The sequence below is a fragment of the Myotis davidii genome, unplaced genomic scaffold (genome assembly GCF_000327345.1).
Source record: "Myotis davidii unplaced genomic scaffold, ASM32734v1 scaffold221, whole genome shotgun sequence".
Taxonomy (NCBI): domain Eukaryota; kingdom Metazoa; phylum Chordata; class Mammalia; order Chiroptera; family Vespertilionidae; genus Myotis; species Myotis davidii.
The window spans coordinates 1,560,198-1,577,913 of NW_006293349.1; the positions used below are offsets into that span (position 1 = coordinate 1,560,198).

A 17,716-nucleotide genomic window follows, 5' to 3' on the forward strand; every position below is an offset into this window, starting at 1 on the left:
TTCGGCAGCATCGCACCGCTGGGAGACCTGGACCAGGACGGCTTCAACGGTGAGGCCAGGCCGGCCGTGGGCCCCGTGTGCCGGGTCCGGTGGAGAAGTTCTGCCCCCGTGACAACCTCCTTCTGGGGGCAGGTGCGGGGAGAGTGGCAGACACCCCAGGGCCAGCGCGAAGGTGCTCCTTTCCCTTAGAAACCGGAGCGAGCATTTCAGAAACGGACTCCCATGCGCTGCTGTTCGTGGGAATAGATGGGGTAGTGCCCATGGGAGAGGGGCTGGCCCGGCCTCCAGCCCTGCCCTGGCCTGTGTGGCCTGTGAGCCCGGAGTGCCCCTGCCCTGGCCTGTGAGCCCGGAGTGCCCCTGCCCTGGCCTGTGAGCCCGGAGTGCCCCTGCCCTGGCCTGTGAGCCCGGAGTGCCCCTGCCCTGCCCTGTTGAGCGGGAGTGCCCCTGCCCTGGCCTGTGAGCGGGAGTGCCCCCTGCTGTCCACCATGGGGACAAGCGCAAACTAAGCGCCCAGGCCCCGGGGCAGCTGTCACTCACACTCAAAGCTGCGATAGGCTGTGAATATTTTTAAAGCTGCAACTTCGTTGTGACTGAGGGAGGTTCTCGCTCCCTTCACGAGGGCAAAGGAACAAGCGCCCTGTTTAGAAGAGTCCTGTTTAGTAATTTACTCAATCGCTGCAGGTATTTTTAAAAAAAATTTAGCTGGCTTTTATGATAGGGTGAAATATAGATTACACGTGACCAAGATTTAAAAAAAGAATACTGCTAAAGCCCTTTCTAAGAGATCACAGGCTGCATAGTTGAGCTGTTAGTGTGTCATCAACAACAAGTAGGGACCTGCCCCTTAACATCTAAAGAAAGTTAAACATGAAGAAGGAAACTCCATAGTCTCTCCCGGGGCCAGGCAGCGGGCGGGGCGGGCGGGGCCCGGCGGCAGAGGGAGCGGAGTGGGCGCGTTTGTAAAATATTGCAGTTGGAAAGGGTCACGGTGACCGCTTGCTGGGTTTTGCTTTAGTATGTGTTTTTTAAGAATTCCAAGCGTTTATTGGTTTGTGTTAGTTCAGGAGAAGCTGAGCAGGACCAAGAAGGATTTCTGACTTCCAAGTTTCCAAGCCACATTGACTTTTGCTTTTGGGGGAAAAAACCACAAAAACCCAAACCACGTGCAGCTGCTGGCTGGATGTGGGAGCCAGGGCCGCCTGGGCGGGTCCGACCCTCACCCCGTCCACTGGAGGGCGAGGAGCTCGAGGCCCCGAGAGGTTAACTGACCGGTCGCGGGTCAGACCCAGAGCGTCTGCCTCCACCTGTGTCCCTTCCACCCGGTGCTGCCGAGTCTCCTCGGGTTCGAGGCTGCCTTTGAGCGAGACACGCTAAGCCCTGCTCCTCTCCCTCCTGCTCTCCCTCCTCCTCTCCCTCCTGCTCTCCCTCCTCCTCTCCCTCCTCCTCTCCCTCCTGCTCTCCCTCCTCCTCTCCCTCCTGCTCTCCCTCCTCCTCTCCCTCCTCCTCTCCCTCCTCCTCTCCCTCCTCCTCTCCCTCTCTCACGTCTCCCTCTCTGCCCCCTCCTTCCCCCCAGATATCGCCATCGCCGCTCCCTACGGGGGTGAAGACAGGAAGGGGATCGTTTACATCTTCAACGGCAGATCCACGGGCTTGAACGCGGCGCCGTCGCAGGCCCTGGAGGGGAGGTGGGCCGCACAGACCATGCCGCCCAGCTTCGGCTACGCCATGAAGGGAGCCACGGACATCGACCGCAACGGGTACCCAGGTGTGGCCGCACTCAGCGCACAGGTGCTCGGCCCGGAGCAAACGGGCCCGTGCTGCATGGTGCTGTGCTGAGTGGGTGCTGTGCTGCGTGGTGCTGTGCTGAGTGATGCTGTGCTGAGTGGGTGCTGTGCTGAGTGATGCTGTGCTGTGTGGATGCTGTGCTGGGTGGGTGCTGTGCTGGGTGGGTGCTGTGCTGAGTGGTGCTGGGCTGAGTGATGCTGTGCTGAGTGGATGCTGTGCTGGGTGGGTGCTGTGCTGCGTGGTGCTGTGCTGAGTGATGCTGTGCTGAGGGGGTGCTGTGCTGCGTGGTGCTGTGCTGAGTGATGCTGTGCTGAGGGGGTGCTGTGCTGCGTGGTGCTGTGCTGAGTGATGCTGTGCTGAGGGGGTGCTGTGCTGCGTGGTGCTGTGCTGAGTGATGCTGTGCTGAGGGGGTGCTGTGCTGCGTGGTGCTGTGCTGAGTGATGCTGTGCTGAGGGGGTGCTGTGCTGCGTGGTGCTGTGCTGAGTGATGCTGTGCTGAGGGGGTGCTGTGCTGCGTGGTGCTGTGCTGAGTGATGCTGTGCTGAGGGGGTGCTGTGCTGCGTGGTGCTGTGCTGAGTGATGCTGTGCTGAGGGGGTGCTGTGCTGCGTGGTGCTGTGCTGAGTGATGCTGTGCTGAGGGGGTGCTGTGCTGCGTGGTGCTGTGCTGAGTGATGCTGTGCTGAGGGGGTGCTGTGCTGCGTGGTGCTGTGCTGAGTGATGCTGTGCTGAGGGGGTGCTGTGCTGCGTGGTGCTGTGCTGAGTGATGCTGTGCTGAGGGGGTGCTGTGCTGCGTGGTGCTGTGCTGAGTGATGCTGTGCTGAGGGGGTGCTGTGCTGCGTGGTGCTGTGCTGAGTGATGCTGTGCTGAGGGGGTGCTGTGCTGCGTGGTGCTGTGCTGAGTGATGCTGTGCTGAGGGGGTGCTGTGCTGCGTGGTGCTGTGCTGAGTGATGCTGTGCTGAGGGGGTGCTGTGCTGCGTGGTGCTGTGCTGAGTGATGCTGTGCTGAGGGGGTGCTGTGCTGCGTGGTGCTGTGCTGAGTGATGCTGTGCTGAGGGGGTGCTGTGCTGCGTGGTGCTGTGCTGAGTGATGCTGTGCTGAGGGGGTGCTGTGCTGCGTGGTGCTGTGCTGAGTGATGCTGTGCTGAGGGGGTGCTGTGCTGCGTGGTGCTGTGCTGAGTGATGCTGTGCTGAGGGGGTGCTGTGCTGCGTGGTGCTGTGCTGAGTGATGCTGTGCTGAGGGGGTGCTGTGCTGCGTGGTGCTGTGCTGAGTGATGCTGTGCTGAGGGGGTGCTGTGCTGCGTGGTGCTGTGCTGAGTGATGCTGTGCTGAGGGGGTGCTGTGCTGCGTGGTGCTGTGCTGAGTGATGCTGTGCTGAGGGGGTGCTGTGCTGCGTGGTGCTGTGCTGAGTGATGCTGTGCTGAGTGGGTGCTGTGCTGAGTGGTGCTGTGTGTCAGTTCAGTCCGGGAGCTCACGTGCTGGTTGGGCCCCGCGGTGGTTGTGGTGCTGCTCTGACTGCCCAGGGGCATTGCAGGAAAGGCAGCTCTGTTTCCTGGTCGTTAACAGCAAAACCACGGGCTCTGAGCTTCCTGCGTTGAAGTTTGTAAGGAAATGTCAGGGAATCACTCACAGGCGAAACGCTCCTTTTGAGTTTTTGAACGTTAGGCATCTTTTTAAAAAATATATATTTTTATTGATTTCAGAGAGGAAGGGAGAGGGAGAGAGATGGAAACATCAACAGTGAGAGAGAATCATGGATCGGCTGCCTCCTGCACACCCCACTCTGGGGATTGAGCCGCAACCCGGGCCTGTGCCCTGACCGGAAATCAAACCCGGGACCCTTCAGTCCGCAGGCTGACGCTCCATCCACTGAGCCACACCGCCAGGGCCTTTTTGGTTTTCAATGATCTAACATTTTTGTGGATTTGACTAATCATTGTGGTTTTTAGCAAATACGTTATTTCATGTAAGTCTCTGGAGAACGCGCGCTATCTCAGCTCATCACCATCTTCTGGATGAGAAGAGAGACTCAGAAAGGGCGTTGGCCCAACGTGCTCACTGGTTTGAGCCAGTGGAGAAAGTGAGGTTTTTATTTTCTGGCTCATATATACTTTGGAGTTACTGCAGTAGACCTGGGATTATAATGGGTCTATTCCTTAAACGAATATAGTGCAGAAAACGTAACTGCCCTTTTTTTGGGACAGTCACAGTGAGCTCAGTGGGCCAAGTCTGTTGAAGCGCTCTTAGAAATACAACAGGAAGTTGATTCTTATCTCTGTGTTCAAGGATTTTCTGATTATAAGTGCAATATATTTATAGAACTTTTAGCAAATAGAGCAGAACATATTTTGCAATCTTTTTTCCAATGCACTCATACACATTTATGAACAAAATAGAATTGTGGTTTATGCACTATTAATAGCATTTTTAAAAAAATATATTTTATTGGTTTTTTACAGAGAGGAAGGGAGAGGGATAGAGAGTTAGAAACATCGATGAGAGAGAAACATCGATCAGCTGCCTCCTGCACACCCCCTACTGGGGATGCGCCTGCAACCAAGGTACATGCCCTTGGCCAGAATCGAACCTGGGACCCTTCAGTCTGCAGGCCGACGCTCTATCCACTGAGCCAAACCGGTCAGGGCAAATAATAGCATGTTTTATTCACTGAAAGTATCAGAAATGTTTTCCCATGTTACTAATTTTTCTTCAAAAGCATGAGTTTTGTATTTTTCATTTTATTAAATGACTATATCGTATCATATTTACCTTATTTTGGGGCATTTATATTCTTGTATATAATTCTGGTGTCTATACACCTTATTTTTAAAAACTTTTTATTTTTTTATTAGACAAAGTTTTAAAATTGTTTTGTCAAAGATAAGCACGGTGTTTTTTTTAAGTTTGTTGATTCGCTTGTCAAACTACAATCCCACTCCCTCTAAACGAAGGTTTTGCCACTTTTTAAACCACTTAACCAGCAGCGAGTGAGGGTCCTTCTCTCACATTCGTTCCCATGTCGAGTGTCATCTCTGTTCCCTGTAGAGTAACTTTATGTGGCGGCTGGAAACTGTCCTTTTGTCTTAATTTGCAGTTTTTGGTTATTAGTGAGGGTAAGCGTTTTGTTTATTTGCATCTATTTACTTCTGTGAATTTCTTTTTTTACATCTTTTTTCTCTCTCTGTTTTATTGGGATGTTTTTCTTTCACTAATTCATTTTTTTTACCTTGTGGCGGGTGCCTTAAAATAGCATGTTTTAGGCTATTAACTCAAAGACAAAAATAGGTTTACAGCTGTTCGTGTGGGAAACAGTAACAATGATAAATAATAGAACGAGAATAAACCGCGCTTCCTACGCACATAGCTGTGCACCTCCTTCCCCGCCCCGTGTCCTTCTGGGCTTCTCACATTTGCTTTTCGGGCACAGAGAAGTTACTAATTTTTTTTGTAGTGCAATCTGCCTGTTTTTTTGTGTTGTTTTTTTTCCCCCCACGTACTTTTTTTTTTTTTTTTTTTTTTTTTTAAAAAAAAGTTTTGCCAGGAAAGGGCTCCCTCCAGTCTAGCTTGTTTATACTGCGAGAGCATTATTTTTTCCTAATTGTGAGCCCTTTTCACCTCTCACACATGAAGACGAATGCCTTCTGTCTGTGTTGACGTGAGTGCTGTCTGCTGTCAGGTCTAAGATTTCTAAACGTGTGCGATGTGCTTTTTGGTTTTGGTTAAAAAAAATAAAAAGAGGGATATTGGCCTGTAATTCTCTTTCATTGTGTTGTCTTTACCTGGTTTTGGTATTAGGGTGATGCTGGCTTCATAGAATGAGCTTGGAAGTGTTCCTTCCTCTTGAATTTTTTGTAGTAGTCTGAGGAGGATAGGTTTTAGTTCTTCCTTGAATGTTTGGTAAAACTCCCCTGTGAAGCCGTCTGGTCCTGGGCTTTTGTTTGCTGGAAGCTTTTTGATGACTGCTTCAATTTCTTCCATAGTTATTGGCTTGTTGAGATTTTTTGATTCTTCCTTATTGAGTTTTGGAAGGTTGTATTTTTCTAGGATGCTAGGCGGCTGATCACCTGAACCCTGTCTCTGTATCATTCCTTCTTCGCCGACTTTGTCCACACCTCTGGGGACCCCTGGACCTGCTGCGGTTGGACCCCAGCAGGCCTGTAGAGCTATAAACTTCCCTCTCAGGACTGCTTTCATTATGTCCCATAGGTTTTGGATTGTTGTGTGTTCATTGTCATTAGTTTCCAGGATGTTTTTAATTTCTTCTTTGATCTCATTGGTAACCCAATCAATATTGAATAGCATGCTATTCAGCTTCCAGGTGTTTGAGTATTTTGGGTTGTTTTTATTGTAGTTTATTTCTAATATTAATGAAAAAATACTTGTACAGCAGCATCCACAGGCTCCACAGGCTTTCCCTTGTGGTCCATGTTTTGGGGTTCTGCTCCCTGCTTTGCTGACTAAGTGTCCAGGGGAAGACCGTCCGCCCGAATGGAAGACTCGTTTTATGAGGCACGTTTGCCGTCGGCAGGAGCTCATTTCGAGTTTTCCTATCCTAACCTCCTAAAGGTCATCTTCCGCCTCCTCATGGAGGTAGATTTGAGACTGTTTAAAGCCTGATCATGTGTATTGGAAGCTGTATGGACTGGCATGTGAATTTTAAAGAATCACTATCATTATTATTAACGTTTTTTCTGCTCTTTTCAGACTTGGTTGTGGGAGCTTTTGGTGTGGACAGAGCTGTGTTGTACAGGTGAGCGCCTTCCCATCACTGCTTCTGTTCGGAATTAGTCAAACGGTTTATAGTTAAGTCCCAGGGCGTTAAGTTCAGCTTAGTTTTCTGGAAATGACGGTACACCCTGTTCTTTCTCTTTAAGATTTGCTGTAGGCAAGCGGTACCTGTAGAAGGAGAGCTCCCCACGCAGAGAAAGCGTAGACATGGTTAATTTCAGAAAGCATGTAGGGTTTCCCTCTTCGTTCTTGAAATCATGTCTAGAGAGAGTCTCCTACCTTTTCAATGTCCCCCCACATTCTCGGAGTTGGCGTTTTCCGCTGAGAGGCGAGAACTAACTCGTGTTTGTGCGTGACATTCTGAGCACAGAGGCCGCGTGCAGTGATTCCCGGGACCACGGTTGCTCAGAGCAGCATGTATGTCCCGGCCTGTGTCTCCCGGCTTCGTGCACCTTCCCAGTTACTCTGTGCCCATCACTCCCTCCTGCCCTCGGCCGCCCTCCCGCCTCCCAGGAGATGAAGGTGTTCACCTTCCCCGGGCCGCGGGCGCGGGCAGGACGCTGACCCGGCAGCTGCTGGGGCCGTGGCCGGAGGAACGCGACTGGCTCCCGGGCCCCGTGTCCGCCAGACGCGTGTCCTTGGCCGGAGCGGCTGCGTTTCTGGAAAGAGTTTAAATCGGTGCCTCTTTCAGTTTTTATTTTATTTATTGTAAGTTTTAAAAAATATATTTTTATTGATTTCAGAGAAGGAGAGAGAGATGGAAACATCGATGATGAGAGAGAATCATGGATCGGCTGCCTCCTGCGTGCCCCCCTACAGCAGATGGAGCCCACAGCACGGGCCTGTGCCCCGACCGGGAGTCAAACCGTGACCTCCCGGTTCATAGGTCAATGCGCAACCCCTGAGCCCCGCTGGCCGGGCTCCGTTTCAGTTTTTAAAATGGCTGTTCACGAAGTCATACATGCAGGCGGTAAACATTCAAATAATATAAAGAGGGCGTACATTGAAGCCTCTTCTCAGACTAGTCACTAGTTTCCTAGTGTGTACAGTCAGAAGCGTGCTAGGCATTACAGTGATTGTGTGTGTGCGTGCGTCCTTTGCACACTGTTGGTCTTTCCCGTGCCGCACTGCCATTACCTGTGGCGTGTATCTCAGCTCCCCCGTCACAGCACGGATGGCGCACGGCCCTCGTCCCGCTGTGAGCGCTGCGTTAGGTCCATGGCGCACGGCTGGCCTCGCTGTCCTGCTCTCATGGGCAGAGTTCAGAGATTTGGCCAGTCGTCCCGCTTAGCCTGGCCCGAGGGGTTGCCGGTCGCGGGACTTCCTGCTGGAATCGGCAGCCCTGGGCGGCGGGGACGGTGGTCATTCGAGGTTTAGTTCTTGTCTTTTCACTGCCCTGTGAGCGCGAACCCGAAATGCTCAGTCAGCCCACCATTGCAAACAGCTCCTTCGTTTTCCTCACTTCCCGCCTCTCCCTCCCTCCCTCTCCCTATCTCTTTCCCCCCACTAGAGCCAGACCGGTCATCACAGTCAATGCTGGCCTTGAAGTCTACCCGAGCATTTTAAACCAAGACAATAAGACCTGCTTGCTGCCTGGGACAGATCTTAAAGTTTCCTGGTAAGAGTATTAGCTGAATGTTGTGATTATTATAGTTATTATTCTGATGAGTGGTTCAGTTATTTTATTTTTATAAAATATATTTTATTGATTTTTTACAGAGAGAAAGGGAGAGAGATAGAGAGTCAGAAACATCGATGAGAGAGAAACATCGATCAGCTGCCTCCTGCACACTCCCCACTGGGGATGTGCCCGCAACCCAGGTACATGCCCTTGGCGAGAATCGAACCTGGGACCGTTCAGTCCACAGGCCGACGCTCTATCCACTGAGCCACACCGGTTAGGGGACGTGGTTCAATTATTATAAAAACAATCGAAAATGAAGGTGGGGTGAGATAGTGCGAAAGCAGGTTGCATTTGTCTGCTCTCTTCTCATGTCATGGATTGGATTATAGAAATACTGTTCCAGAAAGCTATGCAGAAGCTCCAGAAGCGTGTTAAAAACTAGTGGAAAGTTTATATGTGTGTGTGTGTGTGTGTGTATTTGATTTTAGAGAGAGGAAGGGAGAGGGAGAGACAGAAACACCAATGATGAGAGAGAAGCATGGATCGGCTGCCTCCTGCACGCCCCCCACTGGGGATCGAGCCTGCAACCCGGGCATGTGCCCTGAGCGGGAATCAAACTGTGACCTCCTGGTTCATAGGACAACGCTAGTGTAGTTTTTTTAAGTGACGCATGCTCAATGAATATATTAAAAAAGAAGGAAGAGCTAGTAAGATTTCAGAATTCATCCATACTTAATTTTAAAAAAGACCCATGAACTTTTTAATTTTTAAAAGGTATGATCTTTTTCAGATTCAATATCTGTGAGTAGCTGTATGGAAAAATATTATTTTGCTCTAATATACCAGTCTTCTATTGTCCCTTTACTAGTTTTTAAATAAAAAAAAATATTTTTTAAAATTTAACGTTTGAATTCTTCTATGGTTTGCGGTTTCTCAAGTCTCCTTATTTTATGCTACTCTTCCCTAAAGCGCGTGATTTTGCATATTTTCATTCTACCTGTATTTGTAATTTCCTGAAGATTTTTTTCTTTAAACTGACATGTTTTGTCTAAAACATTTTAAGATAGAATGGAGAAACCAGTATCTTTCTCTTACATGTCAGAATAAGTATGACTTAGTCATGACAGGCCTGGACCCACATGCTGTGAAGTCACCCCGAGAGCCCCACTTGGGGGAGCACCCCGGTTCTGGGCACAGGGGCCGGAGCACTCAGCTGGAGGGGGTGACGGGAGCTGGGATGACTTCCTTTCCCAAGAGCCGGGGATAGCGATCGTGGGCTCGCTAGAGAGGGGGAGCCCCGTCAGGGAGCTGGCTCGTTGGGGAGCGTTGGTGGGACTTCGGTGACACGGCGTCACTTCACGCCTGGATTCTGTCCCTGATTCCACGTGTCCCCGGACCTGGGGACTCGGGGGCAAGCCGGGGAATCCTTTCCTTTCTTCCTCATCGGGACGAGGGAGGAAGGGAACCTGCGCTAGGGAGGCTGAGGGAGGGTAGTTTGTCCAGTTTCATTGTTAAATACAAGATGAAGACAGACAGACAGGAAACTTTGCCGGGTGAGCTCCCCGCGGGCGTGAGGACACGGGAGCACGGCCGGCCTCCGTGACGACGCGTGTGTTCTTGTTTCCCTGCAGCTTCAACGTCAGGTTCTGCCTGCGGGCGGACGGCAAAGGCACGCTTCCCGCCAAACTGAGTAAGTGTCCGCATCCGTGTCCGCGTCCGTGTCCGTGGGGATCACGCGAGTTACCGACGCTGCGCACACAGCTCACACTGTGGGGGCGGGAGTCACTTGGGCCGTTGTTACTTATTTGGATGTTTAGTCCACAATCACTCTGGGTGGAAACTCCTACCCAGTGGGGAGATGACACACCTGTTCGTTGACGTGGCGAAGAGTCGCCCCTGAACGTGCCTGCAACCCTCACCGGGCCCAGCGCGTCCCTGTGCGAGGGAATGAGCCGATGGCCCGTAAGCCAGGGGTCCCGATGGCCCGTAAGCCAGGGGTCCCGATGGCCCGTAAGCCAGGGGTCCCGATGGCCCGTAAGCCAGGGGTCCCGATGGCCCGTAAGCCAGGGGTCCCGATGGCCCGTAAGCCAGGGGTCCCGATGGCCCGTAAGCCAGGGGTCCCGATGGCCCGTAAGCCAGGGGTCCCGATGGCCCGTAAGCCAGGGGTCCCGATGGCCCGTAAGCCAGGGGTCCCGATGGCCCGTAAGCCAGGGGTCCCGATGGCCCGTAAGCCAGGGGTCCCGATGGCCCGTAAGCCAGGGGTCCCGATGGCCCGTAAGCCAGGGGTCCCGATGGCCCGTAAGCCAGGGGTCCCGATGGCCCGTAAGCCAGGGGTCCCGATGGCCCGTAAGCCAGGGGTCCCGATGGCCCGTAAGCCAGGGGTCCCGATGGCCCGTAAGCCAGGGGTCCCGATGGCCCGTAAGCCAGGGGTCCCGATGGCCCGTAAGCCAGGGGTCCCGATGGCCCGTAAGCCAGGGGTCCCGATGGCCCGTAAGCCAGGGGTCCCGATGGCCCGTAAGCCAGGGGTCCCGATGGCCCGTAAGCCAGGGGTCCCGATGGCCCGTAAGCCAGGGGTCCCGATGGCCCGTAAGCCAGGGGTCCCGATGGCCCGTAAGCCAGGGGTCCCGATGGCCCGTAAGCCAGGGGTCCCGATGGCCCGTAAGCCAGGGGTCCCGATGGCCCGTAAGCCAGGGGTCCCGATGGCCCGTAAGCCAGGGGTCCCGATGGCCCGTAAGCCAGGGGTCCCGATGGCCCGTAAGCCAGGGGTCCCGATGGCCCGTAAGCCAGGGGTCCCGATGGCCCGTAAGCCAGGGGTCCCGATGGCCCGTAAGCCAGGGGTCCCGATGGCCCGTAAGCCAGGGGTCCCGATGGCCCGTAAGCCAGGGGTCCCGATGGCCCGTAAGCCAGGGGTCTCGATGGCCCGTAAGCCAGGGGTCTCGATGGCCCGTAAGCAGGGGTCCCGATGGCCCGTAAGCAGGGGTCCCGATGGCCCGTAAGCCAGGGGTCCCGATGGCCCGTAAGCCAGGGGTCTCCTGGGACCTCCATCCATAGGCCTTGGGGAGCCCCCGCTGGCTCTGGCCTGGAGGTGGTTTAGAAAGAGCAGGAGACATGGTCTGGGCCACTCATGTAACCACACAGCCAGCTCCCAGGTGGCTCTTCCCTCCCAAGACGTGGTTCTGCGTCCTGAGAGCGGGGGGAGCGTTAAGTCCTGTGGCCACGATCTGCCGCGTGGCAGGGACAGTGCTGGGAGGCAGGGCAGCGGGCGGAGGCTGCACCCGTGCGGTGGTGTGTGTGCTGGTGTGTGTGCTGGTGCGTGTGCTGGTGCGTGTGCTGGTGTGTGCGGTGGTGCGTGTTCTGGTATGTGTGGTGGTGCGTGCACTGGTGTGTATGATGGTGTGTGCGGTGGTGCGTGGTATTCACGGGGAGCAAGGGAGGCAGGCCCTGGTCGGGACAAGAGGAAGCCCCCCCAGAGGAGACGGCATGTCGGGGCCGCGGGAGGGGCGTGCCTGGCGTGTGAGTGCACGGAGGGCAGTGGGCCCCGCACGCCCTCTCACGGGAGCCTGTCCCCCGTGCTCCCGCCGGGAGCTGATGGTTTGCACTAAACTTTTGTCTATAAACGTGTCCCCTGTGAAGTCCACACAGACATTTAGTGCAAACTGTCACCTCCCCGGCGGGAGCACGGAGGACAGGCCCCCGCGAGAGGGCGTGCGGGTCAGGAAGCACAGGCCACACGCAGCTGTTCGGGTCAAGCTTTGCCTTAGAGCAGCGGTTCTCAACCTTCCTGATGCCGCGACCCTTTAATACAGTTCCTCATGTTGTGGTGACCCCCAACCATAAAATTATTTTCGTGGCTACTTCATCACTGTAATTTTGCTGCTGTTATGAATCGTCATGTAAATATCTGATATGCAGGATGTATTTTCATTGTTACAAATTGAACATAATGAAAGCACAGTGATGAATCACACAAACAATATGTGATTATATATGTGTTTTCCGATGGTCTTAGGCGACCCCTGTGGAAGGGTCGTTCAACCCCCAAAGAGGTTGTGACCCCCAGGTTGAGAACCGCTGCTCTAGCTGCTCTAGTGGAAAGGTGCCTCTTCGTCGCCCTCAGCAGGAGTCCCGCCCCTGCACTCAGGGAGCGCCATTTGCTGGGATTTGCACGGCGTTCCCCTCAGGCTTGTTGCTCTAACGGGGAAGGGAGGGGTCCTCCCCTGTTTTACTGCCTCAGGATCTGGAGCCTGGATCACCCACCTTCCCCGGGGGTAACTGGGTGAATTCTGCCATTAATTGTGACACATTTATCCCCAACGAGTGGCGGTGGTCTCCCTGCCGAGCACAGCGGCCCGAGGGCGTCGGGGGTGGGCGTCTGCGTGAACCGCGGGTGCAGGGCGGGCGGCGTCCGGGGGCCGCGTTGGTTCTAAACCTTTGGTTTGTGCAGACTTTCAGGTGGAGCTTCTTTTGGATAAACTCAAGCAAAAGGGAGCAATTCGCCGAGCACTGTTTCTCCATAACAGGTCCTCGGGCCACCCCAAGAACATGACCGTCTCCCGGGGGGGCCGCATGCAGTGCGAGGAGCTGGTGGCGTACCTGCGGGTGAGGCCCTCTCCCTCCACGTCTGCTCTTCTCTCCTGTTGCTTTTCTTCTCATCCGGGCGCTTTTCACGTTCGGTACACGTTCGTGCTTTAAGTCCACAGGAAAATACACGTGAGGAAGTGCGGCTCTTTATTTTTTTTATTATTATTATTTTTTAAATATATTTTATTGATTTTTTACAGAGAGGAAGGGAGAGGGATAGAGAGTTAGAAACATTGATGAGAGAGAGACATCGATCAGCTGCCTCCTGCACACCTCCTACTGGGGATGTGCCCAGGTACACGCCCTTGGCTGGAATCAAACCTGGGACCCTTCAGTCCGCAGGCCGACGCTCTGTCCACTGAGCCAAACCGGCCAGGGCAAGTGTGGCTCTTTAAATGTCGGACCCGAGTAGTGGCCTCCTCCTCCTGGTGGACTGCATGCCCCCAAGAACCCCTCACGATACAGTCTGTGGGACACAGGCCCCCCCCCCCCCCCCGAGAGGGAGTGTGTGGCGTCACAGGCCTCCCTCGAGAAACAGGAGAACTTACGTAAACGACCGAACTTTACACTCAGAGACACTAGGACACGAACAGCAATCAAAGCCCGAGTGCGTAGGAGAAAGGAAATAGTAACGATCAGAGCAGCAATGAACGAAACAGAGTCTAAAGTACAAGTCCAGGTCTAGCCAGTGTGGCTCAGTGGTTGAGCGTCCGCCCGTGCACAAGAGGGGCTGGTTCGATTCCCGACCAGGGTACCTGCCAGGCTGTGGGCACGACCCCCAGTGGGGGGCCTGCAGGAGGCAGGCAGTCAGTGATTCTCATCGTGGATGTTGTATCTCTCTCCCTCTCCCCCTCTTTCTAAAATAAACGTAAAATTTAGAAGCCCTGAAGGTTCCACCAAAAACTACCAAAACTGACAGATGAATTCAGTTAAAGCAGCAGGATGCAAAACCAGCGTCCAGAAAACAGCTGCATTTTGTGCGTTAATAATAGACCGTCAGAAAGGGAGACTAAGAGAAGGATCTCACTTACAACGGCACCGAGAAAACCACAGTGACCTTGGGGTAAACTTCACCAAGGATGTGCAAACCTGAACCAGAAAACGGTAAGACACGGAAGGAAGAAAGTGGAGAAGATGCAGATACGTGGAGTGTACGCTGTGGCCACGAGAGCTGGGCCGGTGGCCCGATGGATACGGGGTCTGGCTACGGACCCGAAGATTCCAGCGAGGGTATTGAACGGAGGAAGCAAATCAAAGAATCCGCACCATCTGATTCTTAAATAGACAGGAAAGCAAACTCGGAACGTGCTGTTAGAGACGGTACCCGGTCACAAACTGCCGCAGGCCAGCACGGGGATGGGGACTTGGGCCCAGGACGGCGGTCGCTCGGAAGGAAGGCAGAGGGGTGAGGCGCTCCAGAGAGGACCATGTGGGTAGCTGAAGCGATGGCAGTAACGTTCCAGTTATAATACTGGGCGTGTATTTTTAAAAATACGTTTTTATTAGTATTTATTTTAGAGAGAGGAAGGGAGAGGGAGAGAAAGAGAAACATCAATGAGATAGACGTTCCTGACCGCTGCCTCCTGCACGCCCCACATGAGGATCCAGCCCGCAGCCCCGGGCGTGTGCCCTGCCCGGGAACCAGACCAGTGACTTCTTGGCTTTTAGGTCAATGCTCAACCACTGCGCCGCACCTGCCAGGTGGGCGTGTAATTGAGTGCTCATTTTATTAACACGCTTCGAATCAAATACTGACATTCCGATGCATAAACTGATTGTGTTCTCAGTGAATAACAACCTTCCATAAGTTTACATTCACGAGGGTTTGGCAGAGTCGGACGGAGAGATGATCCCACAGCTGGCTTTGTGTTCTCGCTGACGGGTTTCTCCGGCTGCTTGATGCCCTCATTAACGCGCAGCTTCTCCGTTTCTAGGATGAGTCCGAGTTTAGAGACAAGCTCACTCCCATCACCATTTTCATGGAGTACCGGCTGGACTACAGAACGGCGGCTGACGCCACCGGCCTGCGGCCCATCCTCAACCAGTTCACGCCCGCCAACCTCAGTCGGCAGGTACGCCTCCTCGCTGCTCCCGAGTCTCAGCCTTTCCTTTCTTCAGGTCTTGCCGTTCGTGTTTTAAATTACCACAGGGGTTGCTCTTGTAACCTTGGGATTTTAGTCAAAGAAGTACAAGGGGGAGGCGTCAAGTTAGAGACATTGAAAGCCACTTGGAACTCGGTGATACGGAGAGAACGTTGGGGTCACATAGAAAGTTAACTAATTCAAGGAAAACAACAAAACGCCAATTTACACAGTATTTTAATATTTTGCTGAACAAGTTTAATATCTGTTTTATCTTTGATTTAATTTGAAAAAAAATACATACACACACACACACACACACACACACACACACTGAGTTCCACAACCATCAGATCTCACAGAACTGGACAGTGCTATTCATCAGGCACGGTGTCAGATTCCTCGCATCACCTTTCAACATCTTGTGGAGTCAATGCCAAAAAGAATCGCCGCAGTCGTGTTGTGCAGGAGTGGCCCAACGAAGTACTGATGGGGTGGTCATAATAATCTGGCCACTCAGTATATATATATATATATTACTTTCTTTTCATAAAACCAAATAAAGCAATAAAATGTCATATGGGCTGTATTACAATATTCTTAGAAAATGTTATGTAAAATCCATGTATTAAGATATTATGATTGCATTTCCTATTTCTTCCTCTTTTTTATTACATGTTCATATTTTTAGGTTAACATTTCTTCTTTTACAGGATTCTTTACCCTGCATTTTGGTTGTTATTTCTTCTTTGTCTAACACTCTAACATCTCAAATACTCTTTTTTTAAAAAATATGTGTTTATTGATTTCAGAGAGGAAGGGAGAGGGAGAAAGAGATAGAAACATCCTTGATGAGAGAAAATCATGGACCGGCTGCCTCCTGCACGCCCCACATTGGGGATCGAGCCCATAACCTGGGCCTGTGCCCTGACCTGGAATCGAACCACGACTTCCTGGTTCGTGGGTCAATGCTAAACCACTGAGCCACGCTGGCCGGGCTCAAATACTCCTTTGTGTGTGGTTTGATAAAACTATACATGGTAGATGTGTAAGGCAAATTAAAATATATTTTAATGTACTTTTGAATTAAAATCCAAAGTCTTCCGTGATTTGTATATTTTAACAATGTAGTTTACATCTTACTTTGCATGTGGGTACTTAGAACATGTGCGTGTCTAGGATGGTTTCTGCCCCCTTTCTCCACGTGCCACACACACTGGACTCCTGGTGTCCAGTGGCTGTTCCCGTGGTGGATCCCTACGTGGCCGCCCCCCGTGCTATTCCCGTGGCTGGTTCCCTCGCTCTGTGGCTGTTCCCGTGGCTGGTCCCGTGGCTGGTTCCTTGGTTGCTCTCTGAACTGCCGCTCTGTCCCCTCCTCCCTTTACACCCCGCAGCCACGTTTCCATGGCGTTGACAGAACCGTAGTCTGGAATGAGAAACCCTAGAAGGAGTTCATTTTGCCCAAGATCACACACCTTAGCTAGCAGCCGCTGAGCCCTCATTTATTTTTTTCATTTTTATTGATGTCAGAGAGGAAGGGGGAGGGAGGCAGATAGAAACATCCATGATGACTGGCTGCCTCCTGCACGCTCCCTACTGGGCATGGAGCCTGCAACCCGGGCCTGTGCCCTGATGAGAATCGAGCTGTGACCTCCTGGCCCATAGTTTGATGCTCAATCACCACACCCAGCTGGCCGGGTGGAACCCTCATTTCTTGACTGTCACTTTCTCTTCTATGTGACACTTCATTCCACAATCTTAGCAGCTCAGCTGGAGATGGAGCAAAAGCTCCCACCAGGTCGTCTGATGTCCTGAGTCCTTTCCTCCCTGCCATTCTGACCGTTCACTGGCCCGTGTAAAAGGAAGTAGCCACGAGCCCTGTTAGCATGCGAAGAAGTTGATGAATCCATGTGCCTGTATATGTGTGTGCACATGCGTGTCCACGCGCTCCACGTGTAGTAGGACATGCCCTGCACCGCTCTCTCCCGCGCAGGAGATGTAACCGCTCCTCTCTCCTAGGCTCACATCCTCCTGGACTGCGGCGAAGACAACGTCTGCAAACCCAAGCTGGAGGTCTCCGTGGACAGGTGAGGCCCGCCCGCCCCGACAACGCGCACAGGACGGCTCGCGGCCGAGCCAGCTCCTCCTCCCGGGGGCGGTGTATTTGAGCGAGAACGCGTCACCTCCGAGGGGGTGCGCGGCTGTCTGAGGCCAGGCTGTCGGGGCTGACTTCGGAGCAGCAGGCGCTGAGCTCTCCTCGCTGTGTGGGCGGCAGGCTGGTCCCTTCCCCGCTGGGTCCTGTGAGAGGCCCCCGCGTCCTCTCACGGCCGCCCTTCATCACCGCCTCCTCCCGACGGAAGGAATCCCATCACATGTGCACGAGACATAAATCACAAGGGGTTTTTGTGAGAATCGTGACACATGAGCAATTCCGTTTTCTCCTAAAATCAGAGACTTAGTCAGGACGCGCAGGGAGCCGTGAAGGACGCCTGTGACGGATGCGCGGCGGGGACATGCTGGCGGCATCGCCTCGTGTGCTCGGACGAGCGTGGGCTCTGCGCCGCGTGCAGGCCCGTTTCCCGTTGAGCTGGGGGTCGTGTCAACGCCCCGAGACCTGGGAGGGTGTCAGTGCCGCCGTCTGCGTGTCTGTCTCCCGTCCCGGGGACGGCCCTGCTGCCCCCCGCGGCCCGTCTCACGGTCTGGGCCTGTGTTGCTCCACAGAGACCAGAAGAAGATCTACGTCGGGGACGACAACCCCCTGACCTTGATGGTGACGGCGCAGAACCAGGGCGAAGGTGCCTACGAAGCGGAGCTCATCGTGGCCCTCCCCCCGCAGGCCGACTTCATCGGCGTCGTCCGCAACAGCGAGGTAGGCACGGCCTGTTCGGAACCCAGGGCACCCCCAGTCTCAGGCCGCCCGCCC

General features: G+C 53.4%; 1 protein-coding gene across 1 annotated transcript in view; it reads left to right on the forward strand.

The window, feature by feature from the left end:
- Window positions 1-17,716, forward strand: part of ITGAV (integrin subunit alpha V) — a 59,375-nt gene that overhangs the window by 21,503 nt on the left and 20,156 nt on the right. The window contains exons 12-20 of the mRNA XM_006767093.2: window positions 1-49; window positions 1,574-1,765; window positions 6,484-6,529; window positions 8,018-8,125; window positions 9,763-9,821; window positions 12,576-12,730; window positions 14,647-14,784; window positions 16,813-16,880; window positions 17,515-17,662. Of these exons, the coding sequence (XP_006767156.1) occupies window positions 1-49; window positions 1,574-1,765; window positions 6,484-6,529; window positions 8,018-8,125; window positions 9,763-9,821; window positions 12,576-12,730; window positions 14,647-14,784; window positions 16,813-16,880; window positions 17,515-17,662 (963 nt within the window). The remainder of the gene's footprint in view (window positions 50-1,573; window positions 1,766-6,483; window positions 6,530-8,017; window positions 8,126-9,762; window positions 9,822-12,575; window positions 12,731-14,646; window positions 14,785-16,812; window positions 16,881-17,514; window positions 17,663-17,716) is intronic.